The following is a 17,972-nucleotide window of genomic DNA, read 5'->3' on the forward strand; positions in this document are numbered from 1 at the left end:
TTTTTTTTTTTGTTTCTGCGAGTTCACGACAGATCGGACGGAGAGACAGAGAGAGACGAGACGACAGGTAATGGCAAGCAGAATTATAAACAGATTCTCATCAGTAAAACTTGTAGCCTACTTTCGCATTTGATAAAAGTAAAAAAGAAAGAAAGAAAGAAATGATTCGGGAGTCTGTCGTGATGACGTTAAATTCGACTGGGCTATTGGGCATCTGCCGGTTAATTCATTTCGGCTATAAATGATTAAAAAAAAATGGTAGGTAGAACCTCACAAGTAGAACTTACACAGCTAGGTGATATAGAGTGGACACACACACACACACACACACACACACACACACACACACACACACATACACAGTAACAGCTTGAACTGTATGGATTTTAATGTCTCTAGTCATATGCTGTGATAAACTCTTTCATACTCTCTTAAGTTCTCCACATGATCTTGTAGACGCCATCCTCCTAAGCAAATGTCATTTTTCTTATGCATTTGGTACTGACTGTCCTTAATAGGCTTTGCAAGGGTTTCAGTTCCTAATGAAAGCAGCAGAGGTTATTTGTTCGGTTAGATCTGGATAAGAAACTATGTTTGAGTGCTGATAACAGCTAATGTGCATGTTAATTATCTGAAACCAGTTTTCACTTCCTTGTGTGAGAGTTTATACCCAGTCGGTGGCTTGGCAACAAGGTTATTTCCCATGAAGTCTCATGTGAAAAGTAGGGTGGATTCAATCTGTGTTGTGCTTTGGCCAGTGTACCAAAGAGTGACAAACGTGCCCCAGTTTCCAAGGTATTTTCCCATAGCCTCATAAAGAACCATCCATCTTCATTTTAATTTTACTATAGCACCATAAATCAAGATTTTTCCAATTTTCACAACTTTGCATCACATAAACTTAATGAAAACAGAATGGCATTGTCAGAGTGAGCAGTGACACTGTGGTTGCCTTGGCAGCTGGTGTGGGTTTTCCTCATTACATTTAGCATCTTATTCTTAGGAGTGATGAATAACACTGTTGCATAACTGAGTATTAACAGGCCCTTCTGAGTATATTTGAGTTATGCCTCAGAGATGTACCAAACGAGAATGAGTGTAGCATACAAAAGAAGTGCAATTACCAAAAGGAAAGTGGCCCTGTTCATATATAACTGATAGGAGCTTGTCATGTGAGAGGAATGAGATTATTCAATCATGCATGACCTCAAAATTCTACAGAGGACAGGATCAACTTGCTCACATCTGAAAATATTTTGGTCACATGCACAGATGTCAAAATGAGTTTCCCAAATGGTTTTGACATTGTGCGTTCTCTGAGAATGTGTAATCTCTTTTCTCACACTCTGTTCTTGAGTGCGTGGCCACAAGAACCAGGTCAGGTTTCCTACACACACACAGACCTCGGAAAGGTCAGAGGCCAAGTCAGGCTGAGCACCAGCTCACTATGACTAGAAGAAATGGTCTCAAAATGTATAAACTGCAAACTGGAGATTATGTAACCAAGCTGTAGGAGGTGGGCAGTGACTCTAACTAGTATGATGTTTAGCAGCAGAGTTGACCCCAGTTAGGCCAGCTACAGGAAGTGGCTCTGAACCATGCTGAGAAATAGACTATCTTTATCATCCTTATGACCACTGTGTCTTATTTTGGGTCAGCTGGTTACATTTTACTCATGAAGAACTTGAAGATGTTTTTGAACACTGTGTTAAAGCCCAAATCTGGACGATTTTCCAGGTCTGAATTAATATTATGTATGTGAGCCATGCATGAAAATAAGCATACCGATGTGTCTGGATGTTTTGGGCACAACCTGCTGCACCAAGACACTGTTTATTCTGCAGTATGACACATAAACCTTCTCTCTACATCCAGATTACAATAGTGTAGTCCCCATGGCTGTGAGGATAATAGAAGCGGAGATAGACGCCCAAGCCTGTGGCTTTGCACTGTTCTGGTGATAAGCTGTCCTTTGGATACAATACTTACAGTAGGCAGATATGATAGTGATATTATTGTTAGACAAGCCCTTAGGACATCACTCATCACAGTTATTAAAAGTGACTGGACCTGCTGCAAGACACTGAACCACATTCTGGTTGTGGCTCTGCTGTGTAGTTTCACAGGAAATAAAATAATTGTTTTTTTTTTTTATTAATGTAAAATAATCTTGAAGATCTAGAAGAATCTTAAAGATTCAGCGGATAGTGGCACCTGTCACTCTTTGACTCTCTATGGTAATTTTAAATTGATTGACTTGATAAAATTACATACTTTAAAAGTATTTTAAATGTTTGTTTTTGTTTGTATTGGCTGAAAACAACACAAATGGACCTGGATTTTGGGATCTTAGAGCTGAAATTAAATTATTTTCTAGAATCTAGACAGTATACTCAATATAAAACCCTTGTACTGAGCCACAGAATCAGACTGCTGTGGCCTATCTGAGCGGCAGCAGCTCATACTGATCGGTGTCTACACAAGGCCTGGCCTGCTGAGCAGACACACTGTGTAGCTTTGAAGTCATGCAGTATTCACAGCTGAGAGTGAAGTCACAGCGGATCAGGTGTGTGCAGGAGGCTAAAGTTTCCCAGTCCACCACTGCATCCCGCCTTAACAGTCAGACACATAGATAAATCTATAGTGAAGCATGGCTACTGTCAAGGATTTATAGGGGAATTAATTATACTGCATTTAGGAATTCACAGATTTCATTCCTATGTCTTGACTATTTCAGAATAATTAGAGTAATTAAGCATTAGTAAACCTGAGCAACTCTTTGCCCAACCAAAAAACAGAAAACTGAGACCCTAATCTGTGATATCCTATTAATGAACAGTCTGGATCTTCTCCTTTTGTCTGAAGTTTTACAAATTAATTTCTATAACTTCCAGCCCACTAAGTGCACTTAAAAATCATCAGAAAATCACCTCAGGTGTTGCTGTATTTACCTTTTCCAATGTATTATTAATATACCATCACAGTTTGGTGGGTGCAACATACTTATCTCTCTTGTTTCTGTGAATGTTCACTATCTTAGACCAAACCATCCTAGATCATCTGAAAAATAAATTTCACTACTGAAATCAATGACATTGATACCCCCCTTAATACTGTATTTCTATCCAAGCAGAGCTGGATTGTGATGGATAAAGGTCAAGAAGTTTTGTGATCTCCTGTTACGGTTGTGTACAGTGAACACTTTGTATTATTGTGAAAGTTTTAGTAACATGAATATATTTCTTCCCAGGTATCCATTGGATGGGTAATACAATGGAGCTGAGCAGAAGAGAGGCACCTCTATATGTAAGTGCCTACACTTTTAGCTCCAACCTGCATGCATCTGAAGTGCTGGTGGTCTAGTAAAGGGGCTGTTTGGGTATTTTTTTGGGGTGTGGTCGGGTGTGTATGTGACCCCTGAGTGCTCCTCTAGTGCAGTCTCCCACGTTTAGACCCTCTTCTGTTTCTTCTCACCTAAATTAGAGTACTCTACTCCCCCCCCCCCCCCTCACAGCCCCCTCCCCGCAAAATCCCTTTCCTCTCTCGGCCCTGACTCTCCCTCTGTCCAGCGGTTGACTGGCAAGCCTTGTGTCAGTATAGCAGGTGAAACCCAAGCCAGGAGGGTTTCAGTCCCCGGGGAGTTCAGGCCTTACACAGCCTGCTCACCAAATGACGGGGCCCTTGAAAGCACGCCGTCCAAAGTGGCTTTTCCAGCACCAGGGAACATGGGAGCCGGAATGAGAGAATATATCCACTTTCTGTTTATTGGCTTTGTAAAGACAGGCGCACACTACAGACGCCCTGTTTACGAATTAATTAAATACACATTTTCTGTTGGAGGTATATTTGAGTGCAGGGCGTGCAGGTAGGTACGCTTGAATTATTATTGTTTCTAATGTTTTTTTTTCACTTATACTCTTCCTCCTTCTTAGTCCCTTTCTGTCTCTAGCCCCTCTCCTTCTCTTTACTTTCTTAATTTCTCTCTCTCTCTCTCTCTCTCTCTTCCTCTCCCTCTCTCTCTCTCCCTCTCCCTCTCCCTCTCTCTCTCCCTCTCTCCTCCCTATTCTCAAAGCCTGGGTGGGCCAGTCAGTGAAGCGTTGCCAGATTTCTGGTGAGCAGAGAGTGTCTATTTGTTTTGCTGTGTCACCAGTTTTCAGAGGGGGGCTCCCTCTGAAAACTCTCCCTCAACTCGCTAGAGGTTGATTGAGGACTGGTCTGAAGCCCAGGCATGTAAGGCATTATAGACCCGACCACTTACGCATACGCCTCTCTATTGAGGGGAAGTGCAATCTCCACCCTAAGGTCACAGCTCAACAGCAGCAACTCTCACCCCTGAATGGGATCCAGATTTCAATGCCCGGCTTTGTGTAGGCAAGCAGGGGCATACTGCTGTGATGTAAAGGGTGTTATTGTAACACGCCTAGTAACGTTTTATGGTGGAGCTCTACACATACAACACAGAGTCGGGCCCATACCTGAAACGGCTAGGTCAGATCAATGGATAAATGGTTGCATTGAATCAAGCAAGTGTGGGATTGCCTGTGTGTCTGAGGAGGTTTTATTGAGTTCCTGTGAAGGATGTGAATGTCTGAATGGCTTCTGTGCTCTGTGTGTGTGTGTGTGTGTGTGTGTGTGTGTGTGTGTGTGTGTCTTTGTTCATCCAGGTGTGTATGCGTGAGTAAAACTGATCTCCCTGACCATGTGCTATTGTTGGCTGGCAGCGAAAAATCTTTTCGGTATTTCTCTTTGTAGCATCTATCATATTGATACTTCCAGTACAATTCCATATTCACAAACGGAGATAGATTAGCAATACTTATCCTCATTGTGCTATTTGTGTTTGCTCAACTGCCAGTATGCTTTGATAACTATCAAAGTGCTCTTTGAGGTACTGGGTATCTGTGGTGCGGTTTATGAGTTTTTTTCTCTCTCTAAAGTGCCGTGGTGATTGTGTTTGCCGTGCTTTTCACCTGTCACACCAAAAGGAAAACCTCACCCTGCCAGTCTTTTATTGTTGTTGGATAAGCAACTCAAGCACAAAAAGAAAAAAAAAAAAACTCACATCAGCAAACAGACATATGCCTTTACAAAGGCTTACTCAGACAATGCAATAGTAAAATCAACGTGAAACCTGAGTCACGCTTACAAAGTGCATCAATATCAGTGAGAGGTTTACATGAAATCCAAGTTACTTCTTACTTACTTCTTTACTTACTTCATATTATGCAACAAGGAATTTACGCTCAGCATCCTGATTCTTTGAAATGAAATGCATCGTGGTCCCACACAAGTTTTACTGAAGGTCTTTTTGACATGTAGGCCAGCTATTAGTATCTCATTAGTACAGCAGATTTAATCGGAGGTATGTGCCTCAGCTGAGTATGAGAAAGGCCTACAGTACAGAACTAACTGGCACCCTCAAGACTGCTGAGATTCTGCTCCACTGAGCTTCATTTAGCTTAGATGTGCATAGCTCTCTCGTCACTTTGGTATGCTGTGACTTAGAAATATTTAAAATATTTTCACATGGAAGCATTCTTATATATTCAGAGTTAAAGGTGTTTCTTGATGAATTAGTATGATTGAAAAGTTATGAAATAGAACAACAAGCATGAAGAAGAAGCAGTCGGTAGAATTGGCCAAGCCTGTGTCTTTCCTCCATCCTCAGATGTTTTTTGATCAAAGCCAAAGCATTAGGTCATAACGCTTTTTAAGAGACAGCAATAGAAGTCTGTTTTTTTTTTTTTTTTAATTTCTTAAGAGGATTAGTTGTCCCCTGACTCTACCCTTTATATCTCCAGTACACTGCAGTGTGAACAAAAGTAGAACATTTTGACCAGGCGCAAAGGACAGAATGTCACTGATAGAGCACTATTTCTGTCTATTTCATACCTGGGGTATAATACTATAATGCTAATGCTGCTCCTGCTTTTGCATCACTGCTGTGAGGCTGTCTCTCCTCCTCATTGAGCAGAACGGTCTGTTATTGGAGCTGTTGTTGTTGTCGCAGCACCGGGAGCTCGCTCCCCTGACGTCACCTGTGTGGAGCACTCAGGAGATCAGGGCCAAGAGCTCTAGTGCTGATGACTGCTGGTTTCCTGGAGACCACAGACCACATATCTGTTGTTGTTTTTCCCCACTGAATGGGTAATGGCACATGGAGCCTCTAAGATCATGTTTATTGTCACTGGGTTGCTTTTGGCCTTTTGATGAGCCGATTATTAATACCCACCAATAATTATGCTATTTTATTGTAATCCTACAAAGAGTATATAATAGGTGAAATTAAATTGCCATTTAGATTTGTATGAAGCTATAATTCAATATTAACTAAAGCTCACCATGTTTATGTTCCATAATTAACACATTATGCCTGACGTAAGCACCTTCCATATGGGAGGCATGAGATGAAACCACAAGGTGTTGAATTTTTCATCATCACCAGATCAGGTTGTGTCAGTGTCACAGAGTCATGAGAAAGCCCTGGAGAAAAGGCCATAGATCACATCAGCCTGACGTCTATCGCCACCCAGCCATCCTCCTTCCTTTTCCCCAAGGCATCAGAGACACAGTTAGGATCAATGAATTATATCTGATCAAATTGTACCTGTGTAAAGCCCAGATTGTTTGGAGAATGGCAGCGGTTAGAATGGACACACAGCCACCTTGGTGGAGTCAAAACAAAATCAGAAAGTATTATCAATATGTGTTCATGTCTGTTCTTGTGTCCTCGCTAGACATTAATATCTAATGGCTCAAGGACAATTCCAAAACTTAAGAACACAAAGGACAGAGAACAGATAATGTTGCTGGATGTGAACTTGACAAGTCAATTAAATCAAGGATACATTGGTTGGTAACTTTTCTAGCAAAAATGAATAGGAGGACACTAAATTTATTGTGAGAATCTATGTCCAAATGTTATGCAAATGTTTTTGGAGAACATAGTATAGAAGAATCCCTGCCACGCAGGACATTGATAACAATCAATATGTTATTGCTTTCAAAAGACATGCTGCTCCTAAACACATTTACCCACATTTCAAGTGGCACTCGAACAAAAACAATCAATAGTAAAAGTTTATGAAAGGGTTAGGGCTACTTTTCTAAACAACAATTGTTTAGCTAGCTTTGGTAACTATCAAAGCAGGGGAGTGAATACAGATCATGGCTCCAACATATAGAGGTTATCTTTTTGATGTGTGGAAGAAGAATCAGCCGAGCCAGTTTGATAACATTGATGGCAGCTAACCACTTAGTGCAAGCTGACCAACTGAAGCCTGAGCCAGACCTCCATCACCAGTCAGCAGTCCAAACCAACGGCCTCCTCAACAGGTCCATTCAGTTAAGGAGTAACATTACTGTACTGACTAGCCTGGGTACCAGTATGTGTTGTACTCAGATATACCCAGCAGCTCTAGATAGCATAAACAATGTAGGTGTGAAGTGAATAGAACAGCACTTTGGACGGATGTACTGTACACAGTACAGTCTACAACCTCTTATTGATTGGTTAGTCAGGGGCAGGATGACCTTACATTATGGGGACAGGGGCATGTTGTGTAGACAAACCTTTTACCTGTCCTCAAAGGCATTAACAAGATACATTTTGAAACTAGAAGGGCACTCGGAGAGCGCAGACCTCCGCCAAGGTTTGTGCTATTATTGCTTGTTCGTGAGTCGGATCCGAGATCCGCTCCAAAATTTAATGGGTTCTTCCTTGGCCCATGCTACACCCTTCCACCAAGTTTCATGAAAATCAGGTCAGTAGTTTTTCCGTAATCCTGCTAACAGACAAACAAACAGACAAACAAACAAACGGCACCGAAAACGTAACCTCTTTGGCGGAGGTAACAAACATCATCCAACCCTTGTTCGTGTCATTTGAAGGCAGCTTGCTATCAGTAGACTTGCAGCACAGCTGAGTGGAATCAACCTACTGTAATAACATGCAGCAAAGTCTAAATCCAAGCTTGACCTTTATCAAACTCTCTTTGTAAAGACAATCCGGTGTATGGTATATAATCCATGCACAATCCAAAATATATTTCTCAACTCTGTATGCGTCAATCCTCTGTAGTTTGCTCCTGACCTTGCTGAAATTGGGATGAGTTGGTATGACAGTAATTCACGGACAAGCCCCAAAACTACCTGGTGGCTTGGGCAGAAAAGCTATCATTACCTCCTTGCAAATGTAAACATAAATCAGTTTAGGCACCAAAAGTATCTATAATAAGTATCTCCTATAGTAGCAACAACAGCAAGGATAAATTAAGGTTGGTTCTATAAATCACACTGAAAAATAAACCCCAGCTGAGTACAAGAAAACAGATGATAAGGATATTTCACAATCATGCAACTCCAAGTATGCAATCCCTCTCAAACTTGAAAGATGCACTCTGAGCTCTCCTACTTTTAAAGGTCAATGTCTCAAAGAAAACCATTGTCCACAAAGCCAAGTATCAACTATGATGAGTATCAACTTCAACTTCTTGGTATACTGATAAATACATAAACCTGGTGACTTACTATGCTTGGTAACCTATAAAATAATAATGACGGAAAAAAGGCATTGACTTTGTTTTGTCAGTGATTAAGAGGCATAATCTTACAGTCGTTTGTTGTCACTCTTCCAACATGGTGGTCTGTCCCTCGTAACCGCTGGAAACCACTTTCCTAAATTTCTGTGACATGTCTCTGTCGTCCTATGACAGTTTACTGTAGTAACTAGCCTGCTATGTACAACAGGAACATGTCAGATACAGTGAGTGCTCTGGTAATAATGTGAGTGATAGAGACAAACATTAAACATGGAGGAATAAACACAGAGAGTGAAAGAGTGAGGGAGGGAGTGATTAGATTAAAAAAACAAGATAAATGGTGTAACGAGTATCATTGTGAAAGTAGGGACAGATTGTGAAATATAGGGGCTAAGTAGGGTGCAGCTTACTCCCACACACACACACACACACACACACACACACACACACACTCAATTTTTAGTCCTTCTGTCCAATTCATGAAGTACCAGTGTCAAGCTCAACGTTGCGACTGCAAGTTTTTTTTAGTGGGGGCCTGTTCTCAATTGCTGCCTTAAAGAGGAGTCACTGGAATGTGTTGATGTATGTGGAATGTGTTCCGTGCATGAAGATATGGCAATTATATTGTTATTGAGGAAGAGGCCCAGATTTTGTATGATTTATGTGTTGTGAGAGTGATTTAAATATTTGAATTTTCCTTTTCTCATGCTAGGGGCAGGTGGAGGCCGACGTTACGCTGCAAGAGCCAGTCGTAGCTCCCGAAGAGGCCGAGATTTATGTGGTTCTGCGAGGTTCTAGGCTTACACATGTGACTGTGGCGAAGAGAAGAGGCGACGGGCCGTCCCTTTGCTTCACGGTCCCCGGTATGTCCGGTCTTTACTCAGTGCACTTAAACATTAGATCCCACAAACTCAGTCGATGCTGAACTTAATGTGATTCTCGTCCTCTCCCGCAGGCCATGACCTCGCTGAAGTCGTCTCTGTCGCAGCCTACGTCCATGCAGAGGACAGAGTCGAGCCATGTGGGGGCGAAGCGTCTCTAGAATACATCGCCGACGCGGCCCAGGGAGTAGCGGAGTACCTGAGTGCCAACAGGGACCGGCTTAGCCCCCGGAGCTACCTGGAGGTCCTGAGCAGGTTTTCCACACGGGTGGGGGGCAGTGGCCGCGATGATGAGCTCTCTCCTGGACTGTCAGACTGTGATGATGAGGACGTGCCGATCGGACCGGGTGCAGAGGACCAAGCGGGTCTCAGGGAGCTGGATGAGAAGATTACGCTGGCCTTGGCTAACATGGATTACCCTCAGCAGTGGAGAAACCCAGACAGACAGCCAAGAGAAGGTAGCTTTTTGTTTTTTTGTTTTTTTTGACAAAGGCAATGCATTCTGACCTTGCTTGCCTCATTTTGGAGCTACTCCAGGGACACTTGGCTCTCTTTGCTGCTTCCTGAAACTTCAAAAGCACAGATAGATGATTCCCCTGCATATTCTACCATATGATGCAGATCATTATAGTGTGCATACTGTAGATATTCATTAGAGTGTCTTTCAAACCCTACACAACATTGAGGAGACGTTCCTAACTTACAAAGATGTTGTAATGTCCTTCAGTCAGCAGGTTCCAAACAGGGACATGAGATCTGGCTCTATAGCACAACTCTTTCATCACATGACGTGTAGGACCAGCCAGACGGGCAGAGGCTGGTGTGTTTCAAAGAAGGGCCAATTACTGCCATTAGTCTTCTACAGTCAGATTAGGCGGGTCTTGCAGACCTCTGAGTTGTTTGCTCTAAACCAATCTGTCTCTATCAGATCAACTCCCACAATCCTCTTGTGCACCGCACTCCTACTCCTTCCCATCACAGCTCTTTTAGAGTTGCTTTGGGCGTTTGGACTCAGATTTTGTAATTTTTGTGACGTTTTATTAGTTCAAAGCAGTGTAATCTTTCCACACTATCAAGCCATGCTGGTGAAATGGAGTATGCCAAAGTATTACAAATACTCTATTTGTGCAATCTGAGTTTCGGGGAGGTTTTCAGTGAGCTCATATAGTTGGGGATATAGTTGATGTCCACCTTCATAAATCCGAGCTGAGGTTTGTGTTCAGCATTGTAAGGTGGCAAAACCAGAGACAGCCTGCAACCCATAACACATGCACACTGAACCTTTTTCCAGGACTAGGCTCTGAAAAAAAGCCAAATAACAGCAAATTGATTACATTTAGACTTTATTTCAAAATACTGTATGAACATTACAGTATTTACTGAGACAAGAAGAGAATAAAGGGAGGGTTAAGTTCTTACTTAAGCGACACTGACTGTTTTTGGTAAACCATATGATTTAATTTTGGTCCGTCCTGTCCTGAAGGCCACATGCCGTCTGTGAGCCTGGGTGCCAGCTCTTTTCAGACAACAGTGTATTTGTACATGGCTTAAAAAATGATCATGCAAAACAGGGGTGAGGCACGAATGCAAAGTAGCTATCGGCCCGTGTCTTTCAGTGCAGTATTTAATGAGCAATTTGACAATGACATTCTTGTTTGCTGAACTTTGACAGGAGAATATTTCCTGTATTCACTCTCAGTCTTTCGTAACTGGGTCAAAATTAACGGCGGCATTGTAGAGGTGACAGGGCGGTTCAACTCCTTTCAGAGAAGACGGAAAGTAACAGCTGAATTCAGCACATTGGTTTTGACTGGAAAGATAGCACCGTGGCAACCTTCAACTCTCACCCATACTTTCGAGGTTGGCCCAAAGATTGGAGACTATTGCCAGTCTTTCTTCTGTGTTTACAAAACAACAAGGGAGTATGTAGGATTTCCGCCCAGGAGCCACCTGCTAACATATACTATGGTCAGTATTAGCAGAAACGCCCAGCCGATGCTTGGTTTATGTTGCGGCCAGTTTGTCCTCCCTGTGCTGCTGTATCATATTAATGTCCGGGGTGGGAAAATGGGCTGGAGCCTGAGCCTCATGACTGTCTCCTTCCTAATTACGGTGAAGCATCATTCAGAATTACAGAGAGTAGTTTATGCCAGAAAGGGATTGTCTCTATTCCCTTAAACTCCCATGGACACGAGGCATGAGGCAGCACATGCTCTGATGGCAGGTGTTAGCTCAGTCAGATAGGTGACATGCTCATCTAATATACTTGCATAACCCTGATTCCCTTTCTATCATTCCTTCATCTGCACTGTGTACTTTGGTGCGTCTGTGCATTTGCATAGATGTGCATTTGCATAGATGCGGCATGTTCAGAATACCATACTGTATCATGACTAATTTGAAGAGTGTTTATGACTAGAGAGAGAGGGGTAGATATAGATTTTAAATGAGTAACCTGAGAGATAATGGGTGATGGTGGTTTTAACGACCTATAGACCAGTTTGCTCTGGGATTTTCCACATATGGCAACAGGGTGGCAGATGGTCTGCAAGATGGCCTAGTGGTTCGGTTCAATTCCCACAGCAGCCGATGTGTCTAAATGTCAACATGTGTCATCAACAGCCATATGTCCTACTGAAGTGTCCTTGAGCAAGACACTGAACCCCTGTAAGCTCCCTCATTATACGTTATAAGAGCTCCAGCTAAATTACTAAAATGTAATGTGAATTTCATTTTAATGTGATTATTCTATTCATTTTAGGTAATACTTTTTTGCCTCTGCCTGAATCTCTTTCTGCCTCTTTCTCTTTCTTTCGCTCTCTCTCTCTCTTTAGTTGTAGAGCTTCAGCCCAAAGAAACCCTCCTCCACCTTGCGGTGCGTTTGGATTTGCTCCATCTCTCCCGTTTCCTAATTCACCAACCGAGAGGTCAAAGGGCATTGACCTTACCCAATCAGGAGGGAGATACACCCCTCCAGCTGGCACAGAAGGGTGGAGAACATGCCTTGTTTAGGGTGCTTGCCACGTAAGTCAATGTCTTTGTCGTACGATCCCAAAGTGAAACAATCAATTATTTGTGAGAATGTCATTATAATACACTTCAAAATAAAAAAAAGGCTCTTGAGGTTCTCTTTTAGGGGTTCCTCAGAATACAACACTCACAAAATACCCTCAGTTGCTCCCAGAAACCCTTTTGAAAACCCTTTAGGAGTTTAAAAGGTCCTGGATTCTGGTTATTGACAATCTCCTGGTGCCTCATACCTTTTGTCACAAGTGAAGTTCATGGTGTGAAACTCTGGTATAATCATCAATGCTATCATAGAGACTCTTTAATAACGTTATAACGCGTTTCTCCTGTAAAAATAAAATAAACAAATAAGTCCTGTAAAATAAAAGAAACAATTGGCTATAATAAAAGGAAGATTTCTGGTTCCATTAAGGCCCAATCAGCAGAACAGAAAGCATATTCAAAAAGAATAGAAATGCATATTATTAAAGATATTTATTAGCTGCTAGAAACCGGGTAACTGTTTGTTGCACATGATTACAATTAATTACTATATGTGAAAGTACAGAGGGTGCACATGTCAGGGTACAGTAATAAGACAGTAGTAAGACCCAAAAATCATGACTACATTTTCCAAACACAGACAAACTGCATCAGCAAAGAGCAACAGTGGTTGCAATGATCAAAGGTTTTATTATGGTCTGATGTTGACAGTGACCTTCAAGCTACAGCCCTTACCTTGTAATTGGCTTGATGAGACCAGCCATCCTACTTCTTCAGACCGGCTGAGCAGCATGTAGAAAAGTTGAATTAGAACTCAAAATGTATACAAAATGCAGGCTTCTACACCTAACACATGCTGACGAACGTGGCAAGTCTGCCTCAACTTCTCCATCTGCAATAAGTTGTTAGAAGAACAGACAGCTAGAGAGAAAGAACAGAGACAGAGCTTGAGAGCTTGTCAGATAGCGCAAGAGAGAACGGCAGACCAACGCTTACAAATGATTTAACAAAGAGAGCACATGATGACTGATGATGACAATAATGGTGATAAGGCCGATTCAGAAGGGATAGGCTGAAATAGGCTGATTTCTGACTTCACCAAGTTCACTCTGTGGCGGCACTAACCTGATCCCATAAGCTTTATTCTCATCACGCTTGCCTTTAATCTTGCTTCTCTTGTTCTTTTTCCCCATCAGGCCCCCAGTTCCAGCCGTCGGCCCTGTTGTGGGTGTGTGGTGTGTGTGGTCGGACAGCACCAGCATGCTGAGGTTTTGTCCTGGGACGGACTCCCTGACCCTCACTGTCCAGCGAGCCCCGGGCCGCTGCCCTCGGGACAGCATCGTGGTCCTCAGAGACAGACTGGGAGACCACAGCGTCCTCAAACTGGTGAGAACAGGAGGGGAGATCAGTGGCTAGTGCCCGGGAAAATCATACACCTGTAACCGTTGATACTGTTGATTATAGCTATCTCTACAGCTGCACACCGGACGGAAATGGCTAACAGATATTCCCATACATCCCTTTGTATAATGCAATGTGTCACTGCTATCAAGATCCAACTATTTGAACAGGTTTTACTCACGCTTCTGTAAACAGTAAACCCTTAACTCTCACACCCTTTAACCTGCAATCTAACATTTCGAAGGGTGGAGCAAATAATAGTAAACAAAGCACTGGGATTTATTGCAGCTAGTAAATCAGAGGGCATTCGGGGGGAATATCTACAGGACAGACAGGTCAGACTACAGTGATATGACCATGTGCAATATCAAATCACACAATATTTGTTGCAGCAACACCGTTGAAGTGTTTGGTGACAATGTTCACACTGCAGGCTTCTGCTTTTACAGTCTCAGTAGCTGTGGAGGAGCATTTATCATTTTGTTGGTCATTTTAGTAGATGCTTACGGTAATATGACCACAAAAAAAACATATAATATCATAATTTTCTCTTTTAAGATGTTGTTTGGAGTTATTTTTTGGTTGTGTGTGTGTGTATAATTTACAGTATGACTTACCTAAAAAGCTGTCTTCGTTCCAGATCACAGAGCTCAGAGGAGATACTAAGGTAGACAACAGTGACAAAGAGGATGGCCATGCTAGCGACGGAGGTGAGCTGAATTATTAAATGATTGGTGATGATATTTTAGCATTAATTACCTGTGCCCATTCCTTACCTTCACACTTACTTGCAGTGGCCTAATGATTTCAAACTCAGTCCCAGCTCTGATTTGGAGCCGGTGAACAGTGGAACTTAACCTACAAAATAGGTTAATATTTACCACAGAGCGGTTTGGTTACCGCTGACTCAGAGATTCATTACAAGATGCTGTTTACCCATGATACACCTGCATGAGAGGGAGATGAGCTTATTCCAAACACATGCGTTGCCTGCTGTTTTGTGTTGCTCACGCGCCACTCATTGCCTAGCCTACGGATGTGCCAGCTTGTTGTGCGTGCAACATGAACTTACACACACACACACACACACACACACTTACACAAGCACGTTAGACGCACAGATGTAGCAGTGTCAACACGATGGCCTTTCCATGTACAAACAGTGTGTATTTGCTGTCTGTCTGTGTGTGTTGCTATGTGTGTGGAGAGACGGTACAAAGGAGTAGTGGGAAGCGAAGCGCCGCAGGGAGAAATTTTCCCCAATTCACTTGAACAAACATTTGTATGGTCAGACATCCATCACTTCCCACCGCGGTAAAGCAAGGAAACACCTCCAACAGACGTACCATAAATGGCATACTCTCCGGCTTTGCACATATGGTTCTTCTCCCTCTGAGAACACACATGCAATCAGACACACACACACACACAGAAAGATCCTTGCTAGAACATCAGCAGAACTTTTTGTGCTTCCGTGCTCTCTCTCTTTCTCTCTCTTTCTCTCTCTCTCTCTCTCACACACACACACACACACATACACACACTCACACGCACACACAGGCACACACAGACACACAGAAAGATCCTTGTTAGAACATCAGCAGAACTTTTTGTGCTTCAGTGCTCTCTCTCTTTCTCTCCATCTCTTTTCTCTCTCTCTTTTTCTCTCTCCCTTTCTCTCTCTCTCTCTTTCTCTCTCCCTCTGTCTCTCACACGCACACACACACGTACACACACACACACAGACACACAGAAAGATCCTTGTTAGAACATCAGCAGAACTTTCTCTCTCTCTCTCTCTCTCTCTCACACACACACACACACACACACACACCCACCCACAGACACACACACACACACACACACACACACCGCCTCTCTCACTTAACCTGTGATCACTGTTTATGGTAACCATAGCGATGGCAGGCTGATATCGACACATGGAGGGAGGCAGGAAGTGTACCTCGGTATTGACCTTAACCCCATCATGACTTGAGCAGCCATCCGCTCTCTTCTCTAAATAACAGCCTCACACTGGGGAGTATGTGCTCTTCCTGTGGAGCCGCTGGTCTGAGCGAGCGCGGCGTCTCATTGGCCAGTTCTTCCGTTCCTAGAATACAAGTCGTTCTTAAATCCAGCATGCAGAAGTCCTGATTCTGTTCTCTCTCTCTGGGAGGAGGTTGTTAGCATCACCATACATCCACTCCCGGCTAAATATTTTTCTTTTCCACAGACGTCAGCAAGGAGCTCCATGTGGAGGAGCACGTGCTGGTGGACAGTGTGAGTACACAGATGCAGACGGAGTGTGGGTCTTTACAGAGTGTGTTGTGTTTTGTAAATGTTTATCGGTTTGCCTCTTTGCTTATGCTCTTCTTTTCTGCTCCTTGCATGCGACCGTGTGTGTGTGTGTGTGTGTGTGTGTGTGTGTATGTATGTGTGCATCTGTGCTGTTTTAAATACAATTAGAAATTAGAAATTAAATTAGATACTACTTGATTTGTCCTTGTTTTTTTTCTGCGTTTTCTGCGTTTATAGGTTTTTGAAGAACAGCTTGTTCTCTCTTTGGATGATGATGAAGAAGAAGAATACCCATCCTCACTACTTGGTAATTGTCCTCCTCTCCTCTCCTCTCCTCTCCTCTCCTCTCCTCTCCTCTCCTCTCCTCTCCTCTCCTCTCCTCTCCTCTCCTCTCCTCTCCTCTCCTGTCTGTCTGTCTGTCTGTCTGGATAGGTTTCCATAGTTGAAGCCTACATAGCTGACAAACGTTAAGGATTTATTTGCTCAAGATCCAGCCTCAGTAAACACAATAACAATTTGTCCAGACCAAATCCTTTTTCCATTATAATATTATGCCAATAATGTGCTGGCATCTGGCTTAAATGATGAATGGATAGTCCATAAAAACATATTTGCGGCTCTGTTTAACAGCAGGGTGTGGGAACAATGCAAAATAAACTGGTCGAGACTGGAATCCTTTCTTTGTAGAGCTGACACAGACCTCTGCTCTGAATCATATCATAGGAAATCAATACATTTACTGCTTAACAGACAGCGACAGACAGAGATGCTGTCTGAGGTTCAGATGTGTTATCCTCCCAGAGTGTTCAGCGGGGCGGGGGTTGTGTCTTTACCCCGCTGGCTTCCACAATGACTCAGTCTGAGAGTCCAGGAATCTGCCCTGTCACTGAGACAAAGACAGGAATGGGGGCAGGCTGGTCCCACTCAAACCCTGTCTGAGCCAGCAGATGCCCCCCTTTGCCCCCGCGCCCTGCCGTCCCCTCCCCCAGCCCCACTGGGTTGGACAGTGGATCTCTGTAATTGAAGTGAGAGGAGGAATGTTAACAAGCTCAAATGTCATAGGCTTACAGCAGCCGACGTTCCCCTCACACACACACACACACACACACACACACACACACATACACACATGCACACAAGTTTGTATACGCTTAGCAAGCACAACTACTCACCTACTAGTAAAAAGTATAGTGAGGAGGATGGTGAAGGGTTTAGGGGGTTGCCATGGTTACTGTGAATGCTAATTTCCTGTGTGTTGTTGTGAGAGAATGAAGAGTGACTGCCAGTACCACCCCGCCTGTCACTCTGGTGTGTGTGTGTGTGTGTGTGTGCGTGTGTGTGTGTGTGTGTGTGTGTGTGTTAATGAACACGTGGACCCCTGAGTCTTTGTGGAGTGGCGATGGTTGACAACACAAGAGCGTTCATCCCACCTTTTTTCGCTGAAGTGGATTGTAGACGTCCTCTGTGTTGCTCAAGACCTTGATCACACGGTTCAGCTGAATAGTTTTGTTGTGATGACAGCGCTCCAAGGCCCCTGTGGTATGAAGTTGTCATCCAGAGTTATCGTTTTTTCCAGATCTGTTGAAATAGTCGTAGAAGTCTGTCTGGTTTCATTGACTTAACTCAGCATTGTCTGTTGTTGTTGGAGCTAGCCGGTGCAGCAATCAGTCTAGCAGCAGAGATTGGTGCTGCTTCCCTCTGTCTGTAACTCTCTTCTAAGTGCGTTCATTGGATATTTGTGTGTAAAGTTTTGAGATGAGAATAAAGAAGGTGAGACCATACAGACAGACAGAAAACTATGAGAAGTTGAGCCTGTAAGTTAGAGCTCCCCGCCTGATGTCCT

At 43.1% G+C, this 17,972-nt stretch overlaps 2 protein-coding genes across 2 annotated transcripts in view; both read left to right on the forward strand.

Annotated features, from left to right (window-relative positions):
• Window positions 1–16,374, forward strand: LOC139648637 (rho guanine nucleotide exchange factor 28-like). Its single transcript, XM_071524818.1, has 9 exons — window positions 1–67; window positions 3,251–3,306; window positions 9,253–9,403; window positions 9,496–9,879; window positions 12,256–12,445; window positions 13,627–13,816; window positions 14,472–14,541; window positions 16,065–16,136; window positions 16,367–16,374. The coding sequence occupies exons 2-9, from the start codon at window positions 3,262–3,264 to the stop codon at window positions 16,372–16,374; spliced, it is 1,110 nt and encodes a 369-aa protein (XP_071380919.1). The 5' UTR covers window positions 1–67; window positions 3,251–3,261.
• The window catches only part of arhgef28a (Rho guanine nucleotide exchange factor (GEF) 28a), a 22,279-nt gene continuing 20,632 nt past the window's right edge, over window positions 16,326–17,972 (forward strand). Inside the window, exon 1 of the mRNA XM_071524793.1 lies at window positions 16,326–16,436. The gene's annotated coding sequence lies outside the window, so the exon portion shown is untranslated. The remainder of the gene's footprint in view (window positions 16,437–17,972) is intronic.

Source organism: Centroberyx affinis, unplaced genomic scaffold, assembly GCF_046629955.1.
Source record: "Centroberyx affinis isolate AG114_WGS23_722 - 3 ecotype Tasmania unplaced genomic scaffold, CSIRO-AGI_Caff_v1 ptg001233l_1, whole genome shotgun sequence".
NCBI classification, from domain to species: Eukaryota; Metazoa; Chordata; class Actinopteri; order Beryciformes; family Berycidae; genus Centroberyx; species Centroberyx affinis.